At 45.9% G+C, this 23,197-nt stretch overlaps 1 protein-coding gene across 1 annotated transcript in view; it reads right to left on the bottom strand.

Annotated features, from left to right (window-relative positions):
• LOC139385010 (A disintegrin and metalloproteinase with thrombospondin motifs 20-like) overlaps positions 1–23,197 on the bottom strand; it is a 153,857-nt gene that overhangs the window by 82,497 nt on the left and 48,163 nt on the right. Inside the window, exons 9-11 of the mRNA XM_071130028.1 lie at positions 12,735–12,881; positions 1,263–1,404; positions 358–462 (exon numbers count right to left, since the gene is read on the bottom strand). Coding sequence (XP_070986129.1) covers positions 358–462; positions 1,263–1,404; positions 12,735–12,881 — 394 coding nt within the window. The remainder of the gene's footprint in view (positions 1–357; positions 463–1,262; positions 1,405–12,734; positions 12,882–23,197) is intronic.

Genomic DNA, 23,197 nt, shown 5'->3' with positions numbered 1-23,197 from the left:
CAAAAATGTTCATTAATTATAATGCACATAATAATTCACATTTCCTGTTGATGAAGGATTGTTTTCTTGCTGTAGCAAGCTGGCACATATTAAGATCCTATATCTGTAGTGAAGAAAGAGGACAAACAGTCCCTACTCTACATGAGAACTACTGTCAGTTCCAGACAAGGAGAATATCATGATCCATTTCATACAGAGTTGAACATTTGGTTTGAAATGTGCTCATTGATAATGGAAAGGCAAAACATCAACAGTGGATTTATTGTAAGAGCATCTACTACAGTAGATAATACACTGTGTTTGTCATTGTACCATCAATTTACACTTCAATGGAAGAAATACAGCATTCTGTCCTACCATTCCATGTCCACAGTCTGTCCCATCAGCCAAGGGCATGTGCTGTGTCCGACACCCTTTATGACCCCCCTCAGCACTCGTACACCAAAGCCTCTTGCACTGTTTCTGTGTGGAAAGAGACAGCGAGAGAGGGAAGAAAGAGACATGCGGGAGAGAGACGGAGAGACAGAGAGAGGAAGGGAGCGTTAAACTCTGTTACAATACAACTTTTACAAAAATCCCACTGCGGGAGAATAATTGAACTGTTTCACCCCAAACTACATATCCCTAATATTGAAAGGCAGACAGGAGGCTCTATTGTGCTGCTCAGTAGTAAGTACTGTGAGATGTATAACAGGCTTTATGTACAGTTCTGCCTCTAGAACACCAGACAGTAACTTTTACAGCTCCTTGGGCAGCTGTTACTATCACTATAGATTAGCCACACAGTATTCCAGAAGTCTCCAACCAGACCAGAGAGGGCATAAAGTCTTAAAGCATGTTCAACATGAGGACTTATGCTCTGTTCGAAGGGAAAGCAGCTTCCCTCACAGCAGCCTATTAAACCCTGAACAAAGCTAATTGTCTCATAAAACCACAAAAGCTGTGTGTCATACAGACAGCTCATTAAAAACAATGACTGGGGAAGGGGGGTATAGTACAGTGTTGTCTATACTGTATAAACGTAGGACTTCATCATCTCAACACAAGTGCCTTATCATAGACAAGACACATTAGAACCTCAGAAGCATATGACATCATTATCCATAGGGGGTTTGGTTGAGGACACTTTTTTGGAGATAGAGACTGAGTTTACGTCCCAAATGACACCCTATTCCTTATGTAGTGCACTATATAGGGAATAGGGTGCCAATCGGGACATCCCTTACGAGACACCTGGTTGTGAGGAATGAAACCTGGCTCACCATGTAAGGGCAGACCATGGATCCGGGACCAAACATGAGCTCACACTGTCGGTTGGCATTGTAGATCTGACCAGGGAGGTGGTTGGGTAGCTCGTACGTCCTGCTCACTGGCTCGTCCAACAGGCACTCTCCGTACCCTGTGCTGAAAGGTAACACATACACACATAAATTTGCATGTATGCACACACAAACACACACACACAACCAGTAAATAAGCACACATAAAAGCTGCATAACGCAAAGTGCTTCATCAGTCAAGATTCATACAGTACAACAGAGTAGTCAGGATAATGTCATCTTTGTTATTCATAATCACAAAATAAACATCTCCGTGTCACCATCCAGGACTGATGATAGTCAAATGTAAACATTTTTTGTCCCATGTGGGTGGTCTGGTCTGATGTTACGTAACAGTGAGATTGACACCACTTCCCCTCACTGAGACCTAATATTAGTTAATGCTGTCACTATGAAACTGGAGCCAGGCATCATACAGACGGAATAAAGCTGCATTTACATGCAGACACAAAGCTATCCCAACCACATGTTAATTCAAAAGACATTTCTCTGTGCACAAAGCAGAGGATTTTGAAGATGGTGCAGGATTGAGATGGCTGCTGTTTTGCGGGCTCCTAACCAATTGTGCTATTGTGTGTGTTTTTTTGTGTTATTTGTAACTTATTTTGTACACAATGTTTCTGCCACCGTCTCTTATGACCGAAAAGAGCTTCTGGATATCAGGACAGTGATTACTCACCTCGTACTGGACAAAGATTTTTTTTCTTTAACGAGTCGGATGTATAGGATTTACTTCAGACATCCGACAAGGCCCAAATCTCTGTTATTCGCATGAAGAAAAAACAGAGAAATCTGCAACGTAGGTCTGGGTGCCTTGAAAGGATCCGACGGCGAGTGAGTAATCCCCCTCTACCATCAGTCCTTTTAGCCAACGTGCAATCATTAGATAACAAAACGGATTCGCTTTTTTTTCACCTTTATTTAACCAGGTAGGTTAAATAAAGTTATCATTTTTTAAAATAAAAACAGAGCTCATACATTTTGTCATCCAATGATTGCACCTCAAGACTGTATTTTCTACTTTTAAACTCGGACAAAACAGAGATGCTTGTTCTAGGTCCCAAGAAACAAAGAGATCTTCTGTTGAATCTGATAATTAATCCTGATGGTTGTACAGTCGTCTCAAATAAAACTGTGAAGGACCTCGGCGTTACTCTGGACCCTGATCTCTCTTTTGAAGAACATATCAAGACTGTTTCAAGGACAGCTTTTTTCCATCTACGTAGTATTGCAAAAATCAGAAACTTTTGTTTTTGTCACTTCTAGGTTAGACTACTGCAATGCTCTACTTTCCGGCTACCCGGATAAAGCACTAAATAAACTTCAGTTAGTGCTAAATACGGCTGCTTGAATCCTGACTAGAACCAAAAAAATTGATCATATTACTCCAGTGCTAGCCTCCCTACACTGGCTTCCTGTCAAGGCAAGGGCTGATTTCAAGGTTTTACTGCTAACCTACAAAGCATTACATGGGCTTGCTCCTACCTGTCTCTCTGATTTGGTCCTGCCGTACATACCTACACGTACGCTACGGTCACAAGACGCAGGCCTCCTAATTGTCCCTAGAATTTCTAAGCAAACAGCTGGAGGCAGGGCTTTCTCCTATAGAGCTCAATTTTTATGGAATGGTCTGCCTACCCATGTGAGAGACGCAAACTCGGTCTCAACCTTTAAGTCTTTACTGAAGACTCATCTCTTCAGTGGGTCATATGATTGAGTGTAGTCTGGCCCAGGAGTGTGAAGGTGAACGGAAAGGCTCTGGAGCAACGAACCGCCCTTGCTGTCTCTGCCTGGCCGGTTCCCCTCTTTCCACTGGGATTCTCTGCCTCTAACCCTATTACAGGGGCTGATTCACTGGCTTACTAGGGCACTTTCATACCGTACCTAGGAGGGGTGCGTCACTTGAGTGGGTTGAGTCACTGATGTGATCTTCCTGTCTGGGTTGGCGCCCCCCCTTGGGTTGTGCCGTGGCAGAGATCTTGGTGGGCAATACTCAGCCTTGTCTCAGGATAGTAAGTTGGTGGTTGAAGATATCCCTCTAGTGGTGTGGGGGCTGTGCTTTGGCAAAGTGGGTGGGGTTATATCCTTCCTGTTTGGCCCTGTCCGGGGGTGTCATCGGATGGGGCCACAGTGTCTCCTGACCCCTCCTGTCTCAGCCTCCAGTATTTATGCTGCAGTAGTTTATGTGCCGGGGGGCTAGGGTCAGTTTGTTATATCTGGAGTACTTCTCCTGTCCTATCCGGTGTCCTGTGTGAATTTAATTCTCTCTTTCTCTCTTTCTTTCTCTCTCTCTGAGGACCTGAGCCCTAGGTCCATGCCTCAGGACTACCTGACATGATGACTCCTTGTTGTCCCCAGTCCACCTGGCTGTGCTGCTGCTCCAGTTTCAACTGTTCTGCCTGTGATTATTATTATTTGACCATGCTGGTCATTTATGAACATTTGAACATCTTGGCCATGTTCTGTTATAATATCCACCCGGCACAGCCAGAAGAGGACTGGTCACCCCACATAGCCTGGTTCCTCTCTAGGTTTCTTCCTAGGTTTTGGCCTTTCTAGGGAGTTTTTCCTAGCCACCATGCTTCTACACCTGCATTGCTTGCTGTTTGGGGTTTTAGGCTGGGTTTCTGTACAACACTTTGAGATATCAGCTGATGTACGAAGGGCTATATAAATACATTTGATTTGATTTGAAGACTATACTACCAATGGGACATTATAAACTGTAATATCTTATGTTTCACCGAGTCGTGGCTGAACGACGACGTGGATAACATACAACTGGTGGAGTTTTCGGTCCATCGGCAAAATAGAACAGCTGCCTTCGATAAAACAAGAGGTGGCGGTTTGTGTCTATTTGAAAATAACAGGTTTTGCTCGCCTGAGGTAGAGTATCTCAAGATAAGCTGTAGACCACACTATTTAACAAGAGAGTTTGTCTATATTTTTCATAGCTGTCTATTTACCCTCACAAACCGATGTTGGCACTAAGACGGCACTCAACGAGCTGCATAAACAAACAAGAAAATGCTCATCCAGAGGCGGCGCTCCTAGTGGCCAGGGACATTAATGCAGGGAAACTTACATCCGTTTTACCTCATGCTAAATGTGCAACTAGAAGAAAAAAAACTCTGGACCACCTTTACTCCACACACAGAGACGCATACAAAGCTCTTCCTCGCCCTCCATTTGGCAAATCTGACCATAACTCTATCCACCTGATTCCTGCTTACAAGCAAAAACTAAAGCAGGAAGTACCAGTGACTCGCTCAATAAGGTAGTGTTCAGATGACACAGATGCTATGCCACGGGACTGTTTTGCTAGCACAGACTGGATATGTTCTGGGATTCTTCTGATGGTATTGAGGAGTACACCACATCAGTCACTGGCTTCATCAATAAGTGCATCGATGACGTCGTACCCACAGTGACTGTACGTACATACCCCAACCAGAAGCCATGGATTACAGGCAACATTTGCACTGAGCTAAAGGGTAGAGCTGCCACTTTCAAGGAGCAGGACTCTAACCCGGATGCTTATAAGAAATCCCGCTATGCTCTACGACGAACCATCAAACAAGCAAAGCGTCAATACAGGACTAAAATCAAATCATACTACACCGGCTCCGACGCTCGTCGGATGTGGCAGGGCATGCAAACTATTACAGACTACAAAGGGAAGCACAGCCAAGAGCTGCCCAGTGATATGAGCCCACCAGATGGGCTAATTAACTTCATGCCCGCTTCGAGGCAAGTAACACTGGAACACGCATGAGAGCATCAGCTGTTCCGGATGATTTTGTGATAACGCTCTCCGCAGCTGATTTGAGTAAGACCTTTAAACAGGTCAACATTCACAGTCGCAGGGTCAGACGGATTACCAGGATGTGCACTCCGAGCGTGCACTGACCAACTGGCAAGTGTCTTAACTGACATTTTTTCTAACCTCTCCCTGTCTGAATCTGTAATTCCAACATGTTTCAAGCAGACCACCATAGTCCCGGTGCCCAAGAACACTAAGGTAACCTGCCTAAATGACTACCAACCCGTAGCGCTCACATCTGTAGCCATGAAATGCTTTGAAAGGCTGGTCATGGCTCACATCAACACCATTATCCCAGAAACCCCAGACCCACTCCAATTTGCATACTGCCCCAACAGATCCACAGAAGATGCAATCTCGATTGCACTCCACACTGCCCTTTCACACATGGACAAAAGGAACACCTGTGTGAAAATGCTATTCATTTACTATTGCTCAGTGTCCAACACCATAGCGCCCTCAAAGCTCATCACTAAGCTAAGGACCATGGGACTAAACACCTCCCTCTACAACTAGATCCTGGACTTCCTGACGGGCCGCCCCCAATGGTAAGGGTAGGTAACAACACATCCACCATCCATCCTCAACACGGGCCCCCCCAAGGTGCGTGCTCAGTCCCCTCCTGTACTCCCTGTACACTGCACGGCCAGGCAACGACTCCAACACCATCATTAAGTTTGCTGATGACACAACAGTGGTAGGCCTAATCACCGACAACAATGAGGTAAGAGACCTGCCGTGTGGTGCAAGAACAACAACATCTCCCTCAACGTGATCAAGACAAAGAAGATGGTTGTGGACTACAGGAAAAGGAGGATCGAGCACGCCCCCATTCTCATCGACGGCGCTGCAGTGGAACAGGTTGAGAGCGTCAAGTTCCTTGGCGTCCACATCACCAACAGACTAACATGGTCCAAGCACACCAAGGCAGTCATGAAGAGGGCACGACAAAACCTATTCCCCCTCAGGAGACTGAAAAGATTCTACAGCTGCACCATAGAGAGCATCCTGACGGGTTGCATCACTGCCTGGTATGGCAACTGCTCGGCCTCCGACCGCAAGGCACTACAGAGGGTAGTGCATACGGCCCAGTACATCACCGGGGCCAAGCTTCCTGCCATCCAGGACCTCTATACCAGGCGGTGTCAGAGGAAGACCATAAAAATGGTAAAAGAATTCAGCCACCCTAGTCATAGACTGCTCTCTCTGCTACCGCACGGCAAGCGGTACCGGAGCGCCAAGTCCAGATCCAAGAGGCTCCTAAATAGCTTCTACCCCCAAGCCATAAAACTCCTGAACAGCTAATCAAATGGCTACCCAGACTATTTGCATTGCTCCCCCTCTGGAACCATGATGCTACTCTCTGTTATTATCTATGCATAGTCACTTTAATAACTCTACCTACATGTACATATTACCTCAATTACCTCGACACAGGTACACCTACACATTGACTCTGTACTGGTACCCCCTGTATATAGCCCCGCTATTGTTATTTACTGCTGCTCTTTTATCATTTGTTTTTCTTATCTCTTACTTTTTTAAAGTATTTTCTTAAAACTGCATTGTTGGTTATGGGCTTGTAAGTAAGCATTTCACTGGAAGCATGTGACATGTGAAGCATGTGACAAATACAATTGGATTTGACATAGGCATAACCTTGGGAGCAAAACTGCATTAGAAGGTAACATCACTTTGGAGTCGCCAGGTGCGAACTCCAAACAGAAAGGATGTGTTGATGACGCGTAGAGCTCCCCAACGCACTTAGCCAACACCAAGGCCATGACCAGGGCAGTCTTATAGGAAAGGACCTTCAGGTCCACAGACTCCAGTGGTTCAAACAGATTCTCACAGAGCATCCAGGACCAAAGACAGGTTCTGTTTCGGTGCCATAGGCTTTGACATTGGTCTGCTGACGCACACCTTTCAGGAACTGCACCACCAGAGGATGAGGCCCCGGGGTAGAGCCATCAATTCCTACATGAGGCGCAGAGATGGCTGCCACAAACTTTCAATGCAGAAAAAGAAAGGCCCTGCTCAAAAAGCTCATAAAAGAAGATCAAAATGTCCACCAAAGAGCTCGGAACAAGAGAAACTCCTTTAACCTGACACAAACCCTCAAACTTGCGCCACTTTTTTGTATACAACTCTCTCGAAGAGGGTGCATGCAACAACTGTATAGTCGTAATCACATTCATGGGTGCCAACTCTGTGCGACCAGGACAATATATCCCGACTACACAGAACCCTCCACAGGTCCTCGCCCAACAGGCAGATGATCTCTGTGAACCAGGGTTGTCTGGGCCAACGGGGAGCCACCAGAATCAACAGACACTCCTGACGGACTCTCAACGATGGCCTGAATCAGGTCCACCGGAGAAAATGCATAGACCACGGTCCGAGGCCACTGAGATGCCAAAGCATCCATTCCCAACAGAGAGCATGCATCCCTCATTGAAAATAACAGATGACAATTAGTGTTTTCTCAGTAAGGATGCGTCTGTTGTGATCACCCTGTGGAATCAAACACCTTTTCTTGTGATTCCCTATGAACCCCAGAGTCTGAATATGGGAAACCAGCGTGGCAGTGTGGAGATCCACCTGTTCTCTCGACTCTCTTGTTACGACCAGCCAATAATCCAGATACGCCAATACTCTGATCCCCTGGCACGGCACCAGTGCCAAAGCCACCTCCACCAACATAGAAAAGGTGTGGAGCGATAGGGAGAGCCCAAAAGGCAGGACTAGAAACTCATAGAACACACCCTCGAAATGAAACCTCAGAAGCTTTCTGTGGGGAGGATTTGTAGCCACATGAATACATGCATCCTTCAGATCTATGGACATGAACCAAGAACCGTCACTTAATTCAGAAACACTGTGCTCGGATTAGCCCCCTTGTTAGCCTCTTGAGTTAACTCGCCAGCTTTCCATCCATCAGCAGTGTGCAAACGAGCCCCGCCTCCTCCATACTCTCTACACTCATGAACTCGCCATAACCGGACTGAATGAGGGGAACCACAGGTCGCCTTTAGCTCTTTGGCGAACTCTTTAAATATTTTACCTCCTGTCCCACCGCTGCAGGGACAGGAGGTAAATACCTTCCCCCAAAGTTGGAGGAACTCTGCTAAAGATGGCAATACACCCCAGGTGATCTGCCGCCCTACGACACAGCTCCATCAAAAGCGCATTTACCACCAATGGTTCACTTCACACGCCAAATCCAAAGCCTGGGATTTAGGCTTTCCCGGAATGATGCCATCCGATTCACACTCTGAAAACCCTCCAGAGCCAACCAGGGATAGTATATCAACCCTGCAATCCGAACCCTGAACAATGCCAGAAAAAACGGAAAGAGCCTCACTCAGCTGGGATGACACCCCTATCAACTCTGACCAACACTACTAGTGGTCCGAGCCAAAGTCTCCTGAGCGTGTTTCCACCCCAGGAAAACAGGACAGCACTGGTGAGTATCTTTAACTTTCATTGTGAAACCACATGCCTTAGGGCAGGGTTGAATGTTCCTTTTTGAACTTACTCCACTGGCCATCTTACTCAAAGAAGCACTGGCTACTGTTACGGTTTTCCTCTGTCGAAAGAGAGGAGGACCAAAATGCAGCGTGGTTATCTTTATACAGCTTTAATAAAGATGATAACGAACAATTTCAAAAACAATAAATGTAACGTGAAAAACCGAAACAGCCCTATCTGGTGCAACAAACACAGAGACAGGAACAATCACCCACGAAATACCTAAAGAATATGGCTGCCTAAATATGGTTCCGAATCAAAGACAACGATAAACACCTGCCTCTGATTGAGAACCACTCCAGGCAACCATAGACTTTCCTAGACTACTATACTACACACAACCCCATAAATCTAATAAACCCCTAGACAAGACAAGACACATAAATCACCCATGTCACACCCTGGCCTGACCCTGTCCAGGGGTGTCATCGGATGGGGCCACAGTGTCTCCTGACCCCTCCTGTCTCAGCCTCCAGTATTTATGCTGCAGTAGTTTATGTAGTTTATGTGTCGGGGGGCTAGGGTCAGTTTGTTATATCTGGAGTACTTCTCCTGTCCTATTTGGTGTCCTGTGTGAATTTAAGTGTGCTCTCTCTAATTCTCTCTTTCTCTCTTTCTTTCTCTCTCTCTGAGGACCTGAGCCCTAGGTCCATGCCTCAGGACTACCTGACATGATGACTCCTTGCTGTCCCCAGTCCACCTGACCGTGCTGCTGCTCCAGTTTCAACTGTTCTGCCTTATTATTATTGGACCATGCTGGTCATTTATGAACATTTGAACATCTTGGCCATGTTCTGTTATAATCTCCACCCGGCACAGCCAGAAGAGGACTGGCCACCCCACATAGCCTGGTTCCTCTCTAGGTTTCTTCCTAGGTTTTGGCCTTTCTAGGGAGTTTTTCCTAGCCACCGTGCTTCTACACTTGCATTGCTTGCTGTTTGGGGTTTTAGGCTGGGTTTCTGTACAGCACTTTGAGATATCAGCTGATGTACGAAGGGCTATATAAATACATTTGAATTTAAAATACTAAGGCCAGGGCGTGACAGCTACACAAGCAGAGCAGAAAGTTTTTGTTTTTTTTAGCAAACACAAATCCTTCCCAAGGAAGGAAGCATTAGCTACACAAGCAGAGCAGAAAGTGGTAGCTTTTAGAAAACACAAAAACCGATACCAAGTCCCAAAACTCACAACATCTAGGGGGACGATTAATCTCTCCCTACTGACACCTAAGTCAGAGCCAAATTTCATAGTCTTCGTGCACTTGAAAAGCTAAATTGTGTGACATGTTCTTCCTTCAGGCGAGCTGAAGAGCCCGGGAATTATAGCCAGGAAAGCAGGGCTTCCGAGGTCGCATCGGTATCTATTGGTCCGTTGGGCGTGATTTCAGTTTTCAGGTGAATATGATTGGTCGTTGACTCCCCATAAAATGTTACACCGAGTGACCGACTGAAAGGAAACCCTTTGTTTTGTATCCCAAAAAGTCTACACGTGCTTGGTGGAATGAGTTTGTCTAACATTGGGAAGAGACAAATGATGAAAGCTACGATGAGGTCAGTCAGTTCTTCGGGGAAATGAGAAGAAGAGAGAGGGAGAGATGCCTCATATTGAAGCTATAAGATAGTGGTCTGTTTGTCTGTCAGAGTCCAGAAGGAGGAGATGAGATGATGCCCCATATTGAAGCATCTTTCACCAGGTTGTCATCGTCTAATGAGAAACCCTATGGGCCTATGATTAAAAACAGGATGGATATGGGGGAAAAGAGCAGCAATTTTTTATTAGGCATGCAGTTTTTTTTGGCAAAACAGAGGAGCCCGAGACAGGCGATGCGACTCCCCTATGGCACCAACAGGGGTTCTACACCTGGCAACCATTGGGAGGCTTCTTTAAAGTGAGTTTATTTAGCAAATAACTTATAGTTATCTCTCAGTGTTTGTCATAAGAAGCTACTCCATAATGAGTTCCATAAAGGCAGACTGTGTTTCCCGTGAGATGGTAGCTGCTATGAGGTTGCTCATTTATCAGATTTTATGACCGACGCAGGGTATTGAATGATACAGTCTTATAACATTTTAAAACGACATTTTAACAAAATGGTGGGCTGGGCCAAGACTGATGAGCTCAACTAACCATTAAAAATAATATTGTAAGAAGAGAATAGTTTCACATGCCTGTTGCACAGTTGTAATAAACTAAATGCAAACAGCACTGTAGTGATGACCCTTTTCATAGGAAGATATACTGCAACCATTACCATTCTAACACAGCAAATAACTAGAAAATAAGTAGTTATAAAAAGTTTATTTTCACAGATAATGCATCTTGAATTAATTGAGGACATAAAGATATATTTTTTTACCAAAACGTAAGAAAAACGTTTTTAAATGGAACTGTTCAGGATAGCAAGACATCTGATGTTTGTGTGGTTAGGATAATTCCCAACGTGGGCACCTGGCATCGGAATGTAAAATTATAGGCTTTGCCGGTACTAATGATTACGTAGTATCAACACAAGTATACACATCAATTAGTGGGTGGCAACACAGAGAGATTTGCATTTTATCTTTATATAGGTTTAATGGCTTAAACCGGTTGGAGGACTGCCAAGAGGAGACTGAATGGTGTCTATATCACGGCCTACACATAAAAACACCAAGAACACCAAAGACATTTTTCACTCAGCTCTCAGGTGTGCAGCCAATGGGAGTTCACCATATTACACAGACACAGAAATGAGAACGAGGGAGGTTGGCTCCAGGAGAGGGGTTGAGAGTTAGTGGGTCCCTCTATATTTAAGTTGACATGAGAGTGTTGTGCATTAGAGTGCTTTGAAAGAACAATTGGTAATCAAAACAGTGATGTACTTGACCAGGTAAGCTAAGTGGACAGTGGAGGTGCCGTTTGTTGAAGTCATGCAGACTTCGAAAGCAGTGGGCCTCGCTCTCAGCGGCCTGCCTTTCCCACCTCTGAGACTCCTTCACACTGAACCCTACGCTCCTGTCCACAGCCACACAGAACTGTTTATAAATATTCCCACTGTTAAACAAATCAGCCATCCTCTTCATGCAGCATGGAACGTCTCGCTCACAGCCATTGACATTTACCTTCCACTCACACATCAAGTAACTGAACACTCAGCTTTTCTAACACAGCTGACATATAAGCAGAAATATTCTGCAGTAAAAAATGAATAGGAGTATTATTTTTCTTGTGTTTCTAATTTTCCAACCCAACCACTCAAAGCTGGATGCATGGATTCATCCGCTGGTAGGAAACTGTGTAGTACAGCAGCGGGACAGGCCTGTAACCTTACAGCCTCGATAGGAGGCATTCGCCCGGGAGAGACCGCTTACTTCTCAAGATGCAACTCATCAACAAGGAGGCCTTTTGTGGCTGCTCACAATCAACAAAGCGGGAGGAGAGATCAAAGGGTCATGTCCAGAGAAAATCTAATTATAACTGACATTTCCCATCTTAAATGGAAGCCCTTCAGAAGAGGTTGGTGGCCACCGCTTGGCTGTGGAGCCCGCTGAATGAGCCGCTGCCCCGCGTTACCGTTTTTGCGGAGAAAGCACGCCACTGACTAAATGACTGTTTGTCCAGCATCTCAAGAGCTGGTTCTGCCTGAGTGCAGAGACAGAGGAGCAGGGGAGGATCAATCGCTCAGGTCACTCTAGGAAGACCCCTGCTTCAAACAGGAAATACTGTCTCACACCAGGGAAAAACACAGTGGAGACAGTTTACACTGGCCTGCTCTACATTCTCCCCTTTGGAGAAGGTAGCAGAGTTTGCTTACCAGATTATGTCCCAAGAATACAAACACTTTTTGCTTGTGTTATTTATTTGTCTTGCATTTTCTATAAAAAGGAAGATATTAGAATGTTTTATTACAGTGATTAATGTATCTCTAAAAAACATGATATATTTATTTGTAATTTGTAATTTATTTACAATCTGTATGTTTGTGAAAATGTGTACATTAGGACAATTACAGTGTCTGGAAGAGTATTCTTACATTACAGAAAAAGGGACGAGGTACCTACTCCAGAAACTCAGTGATGTACTTGCGGCTGCACTTTGACCAGGACCAGGGACTAGTGTCATAGTTGAGGGTGGGCGCCATGACGTGATACTGGTGCTTTATGCCTGCCTCCCTGCATTTGGGGTTGTCATCATGGGGCATGTTGAACCTGCCGAGGAGGAGAACACACACACAGAGAGCGATTAGGAAAAAGGGGTGATGGCTGCTCAATGGATCAGAAAGCTTAGTGGTTAGAGCATTGGGCCAGTAACCAAAAGGTTGCTGGTTCAAATAACTGAGCTGACAAGGGGAATAATCTGTTGATGTGTCCTTGAGCAAGGCACTTAACCCTAACTTGCTCCAGGGGCACCGTACTACAAGGCTGACCCTGTAAAACACCACATTTTACTCCACCACATTTTACTCCACCTCCATCTTTTTGATGTAGGGCTGTGGCGCTCATGACATTTTGTCACAGTTATTGTCATGCAAAAGACTACCGGTCTCATGGTAATTGACCGTTAATTAACATAAACATGTTTAGCATCTTCAGGGTTCCACACACACAAGTCGCTGATGGGGGCCTTTGGAACATCTACATTTAAAAGTCTAATAAAATAGTCTAATAAATTGAATACACACCATCACAATAAATACGTGATTTATTTTAATCAGGTCTAAAGAAACATTATGATATGAAGAAAATATATTTCCAATTAACAGAATATGAGTTAGCCTACTGCGTGTTATCTGGCTATGCTCCATGCAATAGGCTGTAGCAGAGCTGGGCGAGCCTATACGCTCACTACGCAAGGGCCCTGCCTCCGCCTCGTGTCAAAGCGGGTGTCAATGTTTACAACTTGGATGAGAGGATGAAGCGGAACTGTCCTTCTGGTCACGAAAAGAGGAAAAAAAACACCATGTGAGTGAATTGCGGGAACAGCAATCAGGTAAACTTGTGTTCTCTCCTCTCCAAGTTTGATATCAGAAAATAACAGTAACGTTAAGTTGATGTGCTAGCTTGCAGTTCATCTCTCTCTAGTCTATCTTTCTTGCTAACCTAACTGGGCAGTGCATCTCTTGGTCTGTCTGTGTCTTGCTTGCTTGCAACACACTTCCGGGGCTGTGTTCTGTGACTTTGTGCCTGTCAAAAGTGAGAGTGAAATACAACTATTTATTACGTTTGATAAACGGCAACGGGCAACGGTGTTTATAAACTGCAGCTCTGAAAAGATAACCGCATCGCGCGTGACCATGTTGTGGCAGATGGCAGGGAGAGGTGAGGGGGGGTGGTAATTGAGGAGAGATATCTTGCAGGTAGCTGGCTCCAGCCCCGAGCTTTATATGGACTTCCTGCCCCAACGAGGCAAGACTAGGATTCGTTAAGCCAGGGATTGCTTGGGGATAAAGGAGGAAGCAGCCTGCACAACAGGGCAGAGAAGGAGCGAACCAAGCAAGGTATGAGGAGTCAGAGCTGCGAGAGTCAGAGCTGCGAGAGTCAGAGCTGCGAGAGCCAGAGCTGCGAGAGCCAGAGCTACCCCCCCTTGTGTACCGGACCGGATTGGGTGAGGACCTGAGTGTGAGGATTACCCCTGGGAAACGGAACGGACAACGAGAACAGCTTGTGGACTGTGGGGTGATTGGTGCATTTCCCCCTCTTCCCCAGTGTATGAAAATCCCTAATAAACTTCCCATGTGCATTCTATTTGTGCTACTGGTGCCTGTTTTGCTATTGAACTTGGTGACGTGGAAACCCCACACCCTTGATCCTGCTACATATGGTGGAGAAAGCAGGCAAACCAAACCAAGTTCAATAACTAAACAAACACAGAGCACAATGGAAGCATTGGTGAGACAAATGGTGGAGGCAAACATAGCACAGCAGGCTATGCAGCGGGAGCTGCTGGAAGAACGGCGTCAGCAGAACGCTCTCATGCGAGCTGAACTCAGCCAGCTGACAGCCGCCCAGGCCAGTATAGCGGCAGGTGCAACAGTCTCTCGCCCCAAACCCAGTAGGTTTTTCTGAAGCTGACAGAGGCTGACAACTACCTACAGAAGGGACTGCTACAGGAGGTACAGGCCACAGTCCTCCAGGAGAGGGAGGCCAAGGAGGCACTGAGGTGAGGTGTCACCTCCATCAGCAGAGGTCTGCAGAGCTCCAGCAGAGCCTGGAAGAGCAGAAGGTTGCTATGAGGGAGGATTTAGCCAAGCAGAAGGAGGAGAAGCAGGAGACCCTTATAGAGCTGAAGGAGCAGCTTGTCCAGCAGCAGGAGAACAGCTCCCTACAGAAGGTCGTGCAGGAGGCCCAGGCTGCAGCCCGCCAGTAGGAGGCGGTAGATGAGATGAGAGGGGAGGTGACCCTCGATCAGCAGAGAGCTGCAGCGCTACAGCAAAGCCTGGAGGCTGCTCTGAGGGAGCAGGAGGTGACGAGTTGAGAGGAGGCCACTCTGAAGATGGAGTGTATGAAAATCCCAGTGTATGAAAATCCCTAATAAACTTGCCCTTTGCATTCTATTTGTGCTACTGGTGAAACTCGTGCTTTCCAGCATCAAACTCTGTGGGGACCAGTCCAGACAATATATGGGCGTGATGGCACTCCTCATAGGCGCACATCATTTTAAAACAAGACAATGATTATCTAGTCTCTCAGTCACAATTTAGTTACAACTCTGGATTAATTCAAGGTGGAAAGAAATGGATTGCCAATGACTATTGATTTATATATTGCATTAAAAATGTTGATTAGCCTGGAATACGGATGCACATCTCTCAGAAAATAATAACCGTCAAGTATTCAGCCAAGCCATAGTACAGTGCCTTGCAAAAGTTTTCGGCCCCCTTAAACTTTGCGACCTTTTGCCACATTTCAGGCTTCAAACATAAAGATATAAAACTGTATTTTTTTGTGAAGAAACAACAACAAGTGGGACACAATCATGAAGTGGAACGACATTTATTGGATATTTCAAACTTTTTTAACAAATCAAAAACTGAAAAATTGGGGGTGCAAAATTATTCAGCCCCCTTAAGTTAATACTTTGTAGCGCCACCTTTTGCTGCGATTACAGCTGTAAGTCGCTTGGGGTATGTCTCTATCAGTTTTGCACATCGAGAGACTGACATTTTTTCCATTCCTCCTTGCAAAACGGCTCGAGCTCAGTGAGGTTGGATGGAGAGCATTTGTGAACAGCAGTTTTCAGTTCTTTCCACAGATTCTCGATTGGATTCAGGTCTGGACTTTGACTTGGCCATTCTAACACCTGGATATGTTTATTTTTGAACCATTCCATTGTAGATTTCGCTTTATGTTTTGAATCATTGTCTTGTTGGAAGACAAATCTCCGTCCCAGTCTCAGGTCTTTTGCAGACTACATCAGGTTTTCTTCCAGAATGGTCCTGTATTTGGCTCCATCCATCTTCCCATCAATTTTAACCATCTTCCCTGTCCCTGCTGAAGAAAAGCAGGTCCAAACCATGATGCTGCCACCACCATGTTTGACAGTGGGGATGGTGTGTTCAGGGTGATGAGCTGTGTTGCTTTTACGCCAAACATAACGTTTTGCATTGTTGCCAAAAAGTTTAATTTTGGTTTCATCTGACCAGAGCACCTCCTTCCACATGTTTGGTGTGTCTCCCAGGTGGCTTGTGGCAAACTTTAAACAACACTTTTTATGGATATCTTTAAGAAATGGCTTTCTTCTTGCCACTCTTCCATAAAGGCCAGATTTGTGCAATATACGACTGATTGTTGTCCTATGGACATAGTCTCCCACCTCAGCTGTAGATCTCTGCAGTTCATCCAGAGTGATCATGGGTCTCTTGGCTGCATCTCTGATCAGTCTTCTCCTTGTATGAGCTGAAAGTTTAGAGGGACGGCCAGGTCTTGGTAGATTTGCAGTGGTCTGATACTCCTTCCATTTCAATATTATCGCTTGCACAGTGCTCCTTGGGATGTTTAAAGCTTGGGAAATCTTTTTGTATCCAAATCCGGCTTTAAACTTCTTCACAACAGTATCTCGGACCTGCCTGGTGTGTTCCTTGTTCTTCATGATGCTCTCTGCGCTTTTAACGGACCTCTGAGACTATCACAGTGCAAGTGCATTTATACGGAGACTTGATTAATAATCACTAGTTAACTACACATGGTTGATGATATTACTAGTTTATTTAGCTTCTCCTGTATTGCATATAATCGATGCGGTGCCTGTTAATTGATCATTGAATCACAGCCTACTTCACCAAACGGTTATTTAACAAGCGCATTCGAGAAAAAAGCACAGTCGTTGCACCAATGTGTACCTAACCATAAACATCAACGCCTTTCTTAAAATCAATACACAAGTATATATTTTTAAACTGCATATTTAGTTAATATTGCCTGCTAACATGAATTTCTTTTAACTAGGGAAATTGTGTCACAGCTCAGGCTATATGCAGCAGTTTGGGCCTTCTGGCTCGTTGCGAACTGTGTGAAGACCAACTTCGCCAAACGGGAAATCCAGGAAAGCAGGCACTATTAAACTAGGGAAATTGTGTCACTACTCTTGCGTTAATTGCACGCAGAGTCGGGGTATATGCAACAGTTTGGGCTGCCTGGCTCGTTGCAAACTAATATGCCAGAATTTGACGTAATTATGACATAACATTGAAGGTTGTGCAATGTAACAAGAATATTTAGACTTATGGATGCCACCCATTAGATAAAATATGGAATGGTTCCGTATTTCACTGAAATAATAAATGTTTTGTTTTTGAAATGATTGTTTCTAGATTTGACCATATTAATGACATAAGGCTCGTATTTCTGTGTTATTATGTTATAAAGTCTATGATTTGATATTTGATAGAGCAGTCTGACTGAGCGGTGGTGGGCAGCAGCAGGCTCGTAAGCATTCATTCAAACAGCACTTTAGTGCGTTTGCCAGCAGCTCTTCCCTGTGCTTCAAGCATTGAGCTGTTTATGACTTCAAGCCTATCAACTCCCGAGATTAGGCTGGTGTAACCGATGTGAAATGGCTAGCTAGTTAGCAGAGTGCGCGCTAATAGCGTTTCAATCAGTGACGTAACTTGCTCTGAGACCTTGGAGGAGTTGTTCCCCTTGCATTGCAAGGGCCGCGGCTTTTGTGGAGCGATGGGTAACGATGCTTTGAGGGTGGCTGTTGTCGATGTGTTCCTGGTTCGAGCCCAGGTAGGGGCGAGGAGAGGGACGGAAGCTATACTATTACACTGGCAATACTGACACTGACACTGACATCCAATAGTCAAAGGTATATGAAATACAAATGGTATAGAGAGAAATAGTCCTATAATAACTACAACCTAAAACTTCTGTTCTCAACTTAAACGTCAGCTTTTTTACATGGCACATATTGCACTTTTACTTTCTTCTCCAAAACTTTGTTTTTGCATTATTTAAACCAAATTGAACATGTTTCATTATTTATTTGAGGCTAAATTGATTTTATTGAAGTATTATACAGTATTAAGTTAAAATAAAAGTGTTCATTCAATATTATTGTAATTGTCATTATTATAAATAAAAAACTAATTACAAAAATTGGCCGATTAATCGGTATCGGCTATTTGTCCTCCAATAATCGGTATCGGCGTTGAAAAATCATAATCGGTCGACCTCTAGCTCAGACCTTTATAGAACAGTTGCTTCTCTACCAAATGACCCAGCAGATTGGCCCCCAGTCTTAACAGACCTTATTTGTATTTATTTATTTCACCTTTATTTCACCAGTTAAGCTAGTTGAGGACAAGTTCTCATTTACAACTGCGACCGGGTGAAGATAAAGCAACGCAGTGCGACAAACAACACAGAGTTACATGGTATAAACAAGAGTACAGTCAATAACACAAAAAATAAGGTCTATATACAGTGTGTGCAAATGGCATGAAGAGGTATGGCAATAAATAGGCCATAGTAGCAAAGTAATTCAAATTTAGCAGATTAACACTGGAGTGATAGATGAGCAGATGATGTTGCGCAGATGATGGTGTGCAAGTAGTGATATTGGTGTGCAAAAGAGCAGCAAAGTAAATAAAAACAATATGGGGATGAGGTAGGAAGATTGGGTGGGCTATTTACAGATGGACTATGTACAGCTGCAGCGATCGGTTAACTCCTCAAATAGCTGATGTTTAAAGTTAGTGAGTGAAATGTAAGTCTCCAGCTTCAGCGATTTTTGCAATTCGTTCCAGTCATTGGCAGCAACTGGAAGGAAAGGAGGCCAAAGTAGGTGTTGGCTTTGGGGATGATCAGTGAGATATACCTGCCGGAGCGAGTGCTGCGGGTGGGTGTTGTTATCGTGACCAGTGAGCTGAGATAAGGCGGAGCTTTACCTAGCATAGACTTGTAGATGACCTGTAGCCAGTGGGTCTGGCGACGAATATGTAGCGAGGGCCAGCCGAATAGAGCATACAGATCACAGTGGTTGGTGGCTCTTTGGTAACAAAACGGATGGCACTGTGATAGATGCATCCAGTTTGCTGAGTAGAGTGTTGAAAGCCATTTTGTAGATGACATTGCCGAAGTCGAGGATCAGTAGGATAGTCAATTTTACTAGGGTAAGTTTGGTGGCGTGAGTGAAGGAGGCTTTGTTGCGAAATAGAAAGCCGATTCTAGATTTGATTTTGGATTGGAGATATTTTAGAAAGAGAGGGTCCAGATTGTCTAGCCCAGCTGATTTGTACGGGTCCAAGTTTTGCAGCTCTTTCAGAACATCTGCGTTCTGGATTTGGGTGAAGGAGAAGCTGGGGAGGCTCAGACAAGTAGCTGCGAGGGGTGCGGAGCTGTTGGCCCGGGTTGGGGTAGCCAGGAGGAATGCATGGCCAGCCGTAGAGAAATGCTTATTGAAATGTTCGATTTTCATGGATTTATCGGTGGTGACCGTGTCGCCTAGCCTCAGTGCAGTGGGCAGATGGGAGGAGGTGCTCTTGTTCTCCATGGACTTTACAGTGTCCCAAAACCTTTTGGAGTTAGAGCTACAGGATACAAATGTCTGTTTGAAAAAATTTGCCTTTGCTTTCCTGACTGACTGTGTGTATTGGTTCCTGACTTCCCTGAACAGTTGCATATCGCGGGGACTATTCGATGCTATTGCAGTCCGCCACAGGATGTTTTTGTGCTGGTCAAGGGCAGTCAGGTCTGGTGTGAACCAAGGGCTATATCTGTTCTTGGTTCTACATTTTTTGAAAGGGGCATGCTAATTTAAGATGGTGAGGGAATTACTTTTAAAGAACGACCAGGCATCCTCGACTGACGGGATGAGGTCAATATCCTTCTAGGATACCTGGGCCAGGTCGATTAGAAAGGCGTGCTCACAGAAGAGTTTTAGGGAGCGTTTGACAGTGATGAGGGGTTTGACCGCGGACCCCATAGCGGATGCAGGCAATGAGGCAGTGATCGCTGAGATCCTGATTGAAAACAGCAGAGGTGTATTTGGAGGAAAAGTTGGTCAGGATAATATCTATGAGGGTGCCCATGTTTATGGATTTAGGGTTGTACCTGGTGGTTTCCTTGATAATTTGTGTGAGATAGAGGGCATCTAGCTTAGATTGTAGGACTGCTGGAGTGTTAAGCATATCTCAGTTTAGGTCAGGCATAGACCTGGAAAGTATGACAGAACTTTGCAAGCTATCACTGCAGTAGATTGCAACTCCTCCCCTTTTGGCAGTTCTATCTTGATGGACAATGTTGTAGTTGGGTATGTAAATCTCAAAATTTTTGGTGGCCTTCCTAAGCCAGGATTCAGACACGGCAAGGACATCGGGATTGGCGAAGTGTGCTAAAGCAGTGAGTAAAAAAACTTAGGGAGGAGGCTTCTGATGTTAACACACATGAAACCAATACTTTTTTGATTACAGAAGTCAACAAATGAGAGTGCCTGGGGACACGCAGGGCCTGGGTTAGCCTCCACATCACCCGAGGAACAGAGGAGGAGTAGGATGAGGGTACGGCTAAAGGCTAGCAAAACTGGTCGTCCAGTGCGTTGGGGACAGAGAATAAAAAGAGCAGATTTCTGGGCGTGGTAGAATAGATTCAGGGCATAATGTGCAGACAGGGGTGCGGGTACAGTAGAGGTAAGCCCAGGTACTGAGTGATGATAAGAGAGGTTGCATCTCTGGACATGCTGGTTATACTGGGTGAGGTCACCGCATGTGTGGGAGGTGGGACAAAGGAGGAATCTAAGGCATGTACAGTGGGACTAGGGGCTCCGCAGTAAACTAAAACCATGATAATTATCCTAAACAACAATATACAAGGCCTATTGATATTTGAGCGAGACATAAAGCGAGGCATAAAGCAATCACAGATGTTGATTGGGAGAGCTAGCTAAGTCAACAACAGCTAATCAGCTAAGTGAACAACAACAGGTAAAATGGCGATGAATGGGCATGGAAGGTCGGTTAACTACACACAGGGCCTGAGTTCGGGGCTAGAGCCGACAGATAAACAAAGGATAACAAAGCAGAGTACCGTGATAAATGAACAGTCCAGCAGGCATCAGCTATGTAGCCAAGTGATCATAGGATCCAGTGTACAGCAATAGATGAAACAGGGAAACCGCTAGGTAGTCGTTAGTACCCTAGCACGCTGGAGACAGTGTTTAAAGTTAGCAGTCCGGGGTAAGTAGAAGCATCTGCTCCATCGTCCGGCAAAGGCCGGTTAAAGGCACAGCTGATGGAATTACGTCTGCGGACCAGTCGTGGTGGTACGGTGGTGCGCCGTGTCGACGAAGGGACCGGGCCAGATGGCGAAAGAGGTTATGTAGTTGTGGGAATTTTGTTTGCTAGCCGCCTGGCTCAGGGCTAGCTTTGGGGCTGGGTCACTCAGCTGTGATGATCAATGGTCCAGGGCTTTACGGCAGGAATCTGGTGTTGTAGTGGAGAAAAACAGTCCGATGCTGGCAGGTATTATCTAGGCTATAAAAACGGCTGGTGCCTGAGCAGAGGGTAAAGGCCGCTAGCAGTGGCTAACAATGACTAAATGGCTAGTAACTTAGCTAATTAGCTAGCTACCTTCTGATGAAAGTTTTGGCTATAGGGTCTAAAAAAAATAGCGGATCCGCGTGTCACGTACGCTGGAATAATTAGCGGATTAAGCTGCAGCGCGATATGGTTTCCACATATTATTTATTATAAATGCACAAAACAACAAAGAAAGAACGAAACAAAGAAAGAAAGAACCGTAATCAAGAGGTGTAACATACACTAACTCAAAGCAATATCCCATAAAACACAGGTGGAAAAAATGCTACTTAAATATAGCTGCCTCTATTTGGGAATCATACCAAACACCAACACAGAAAAACTAAAATAGAACCCCACATAGAAAATAATAACTAGAAAACCCCCCAGTCACGCCCTGACCTACTCTACCATAGAAAATAAGAGTTCTCTACGGTCAGGACGTGACAGTACCCCCCCCCCCGAAAGTGCGGAGTCCGGCCGCAAAACCTGAAACCAAAAGGGAGGGTTAGGGGGGTTGTCTAGTGTCGGTGGCGGCTCTAGTGCAGGGCGAAGTACCCGCTCATCCCGCGGATCCGCCAGCATCGTGGGCGGCTCTGGTGCGGGACGAAGAACCCGCTCAGCTCGCGGATCCACCATCCTTGGTGGCGGCTCTGGTTTGGGCCGAAGAACCCGCTCATCCCGTGGATCCAGCCATGGACCCGGGCTGAACACTGTGCCTGGACTGGACCTCGGGATATCAATGAAGGCTCCTGCCATGGAGCGGGACAGGACACTAGATCTGGACTGGACATCAGTGCAGAGGAAGGCTCCTGCCATGGAGCAGGACCTGCCGCCGTATCTGGACTGAGCACCGGCACAGGAGAAGGCTCCGGCCATGGAGCTGGACTGGACGCCGTGCCTGGACATCGGCGCATGGGAAGGCTCCCACCATGGAGCGGGACTGGACGCTGTGCCTGGACTGGGCACCAACACAGCAGAAGACTCTGGCATTGGAGCTGGATTGGACACCGTGCTTAGACTGGGCATCGGCACAGGGGAAGGCTTGGGCCATGGAGCTGGATGTTCCGGACCATTGACCGTCTCAGGAGGTTCCAGACTGTGAAACGTCGCCGGAGGTTCTGGACTGTGAAACGTCGCCGGAGATTTCGGACCATGAAACGTCGCCAGAGGCTCTGGACCGGGGACCGTCGCCGGAATCTCTGGACTGGGGACCATCGCCTGATGCTCTGGACTGGAGATCGTCGCCTGAAGCTCTGGACTGGGGAGGCGCACTGGAGGCCTGATGCGTGGGACCGGCACAGGTGGCACCGGACTGGTGACAAGAACCTCAGGGCGAGTGCGAGGAGCAGGCACAGGACGCACCGGACTGGGAAGGCGCACTGGAGGCCTACTGCGTGGAGCCGGGCACAGGTGGCACCAGACTGGTGACACTCACTTCAGGGCGAGTGCGGAGAACAGGCACAGAACGTACAGGACTGGGGACACGCACTTCAGGGAGAGTGCGAG

The sequence above is a fragment of the Oncorhynchus clarkii genome, chromosome 1 (genome assembly GCF_045791955.1).
Source record: "Oncorhynchus clarkii lewisi isolate Uvic-CL-2024 chromosome 1, UVic_Ocla_1.0, whole genome shotgun sequence".
Classification (NCBI taxonomy): domain Eukaryota; kingdom Metazoa; phylum Chordata; class Actinopteri; order Salmoniformes; family Salmonidae; genus Oncorhynchus; species Oncorhynchus clarkii.
This window is presented reverse-complemented; position numbering and strand designations above follow the sequence as displayed.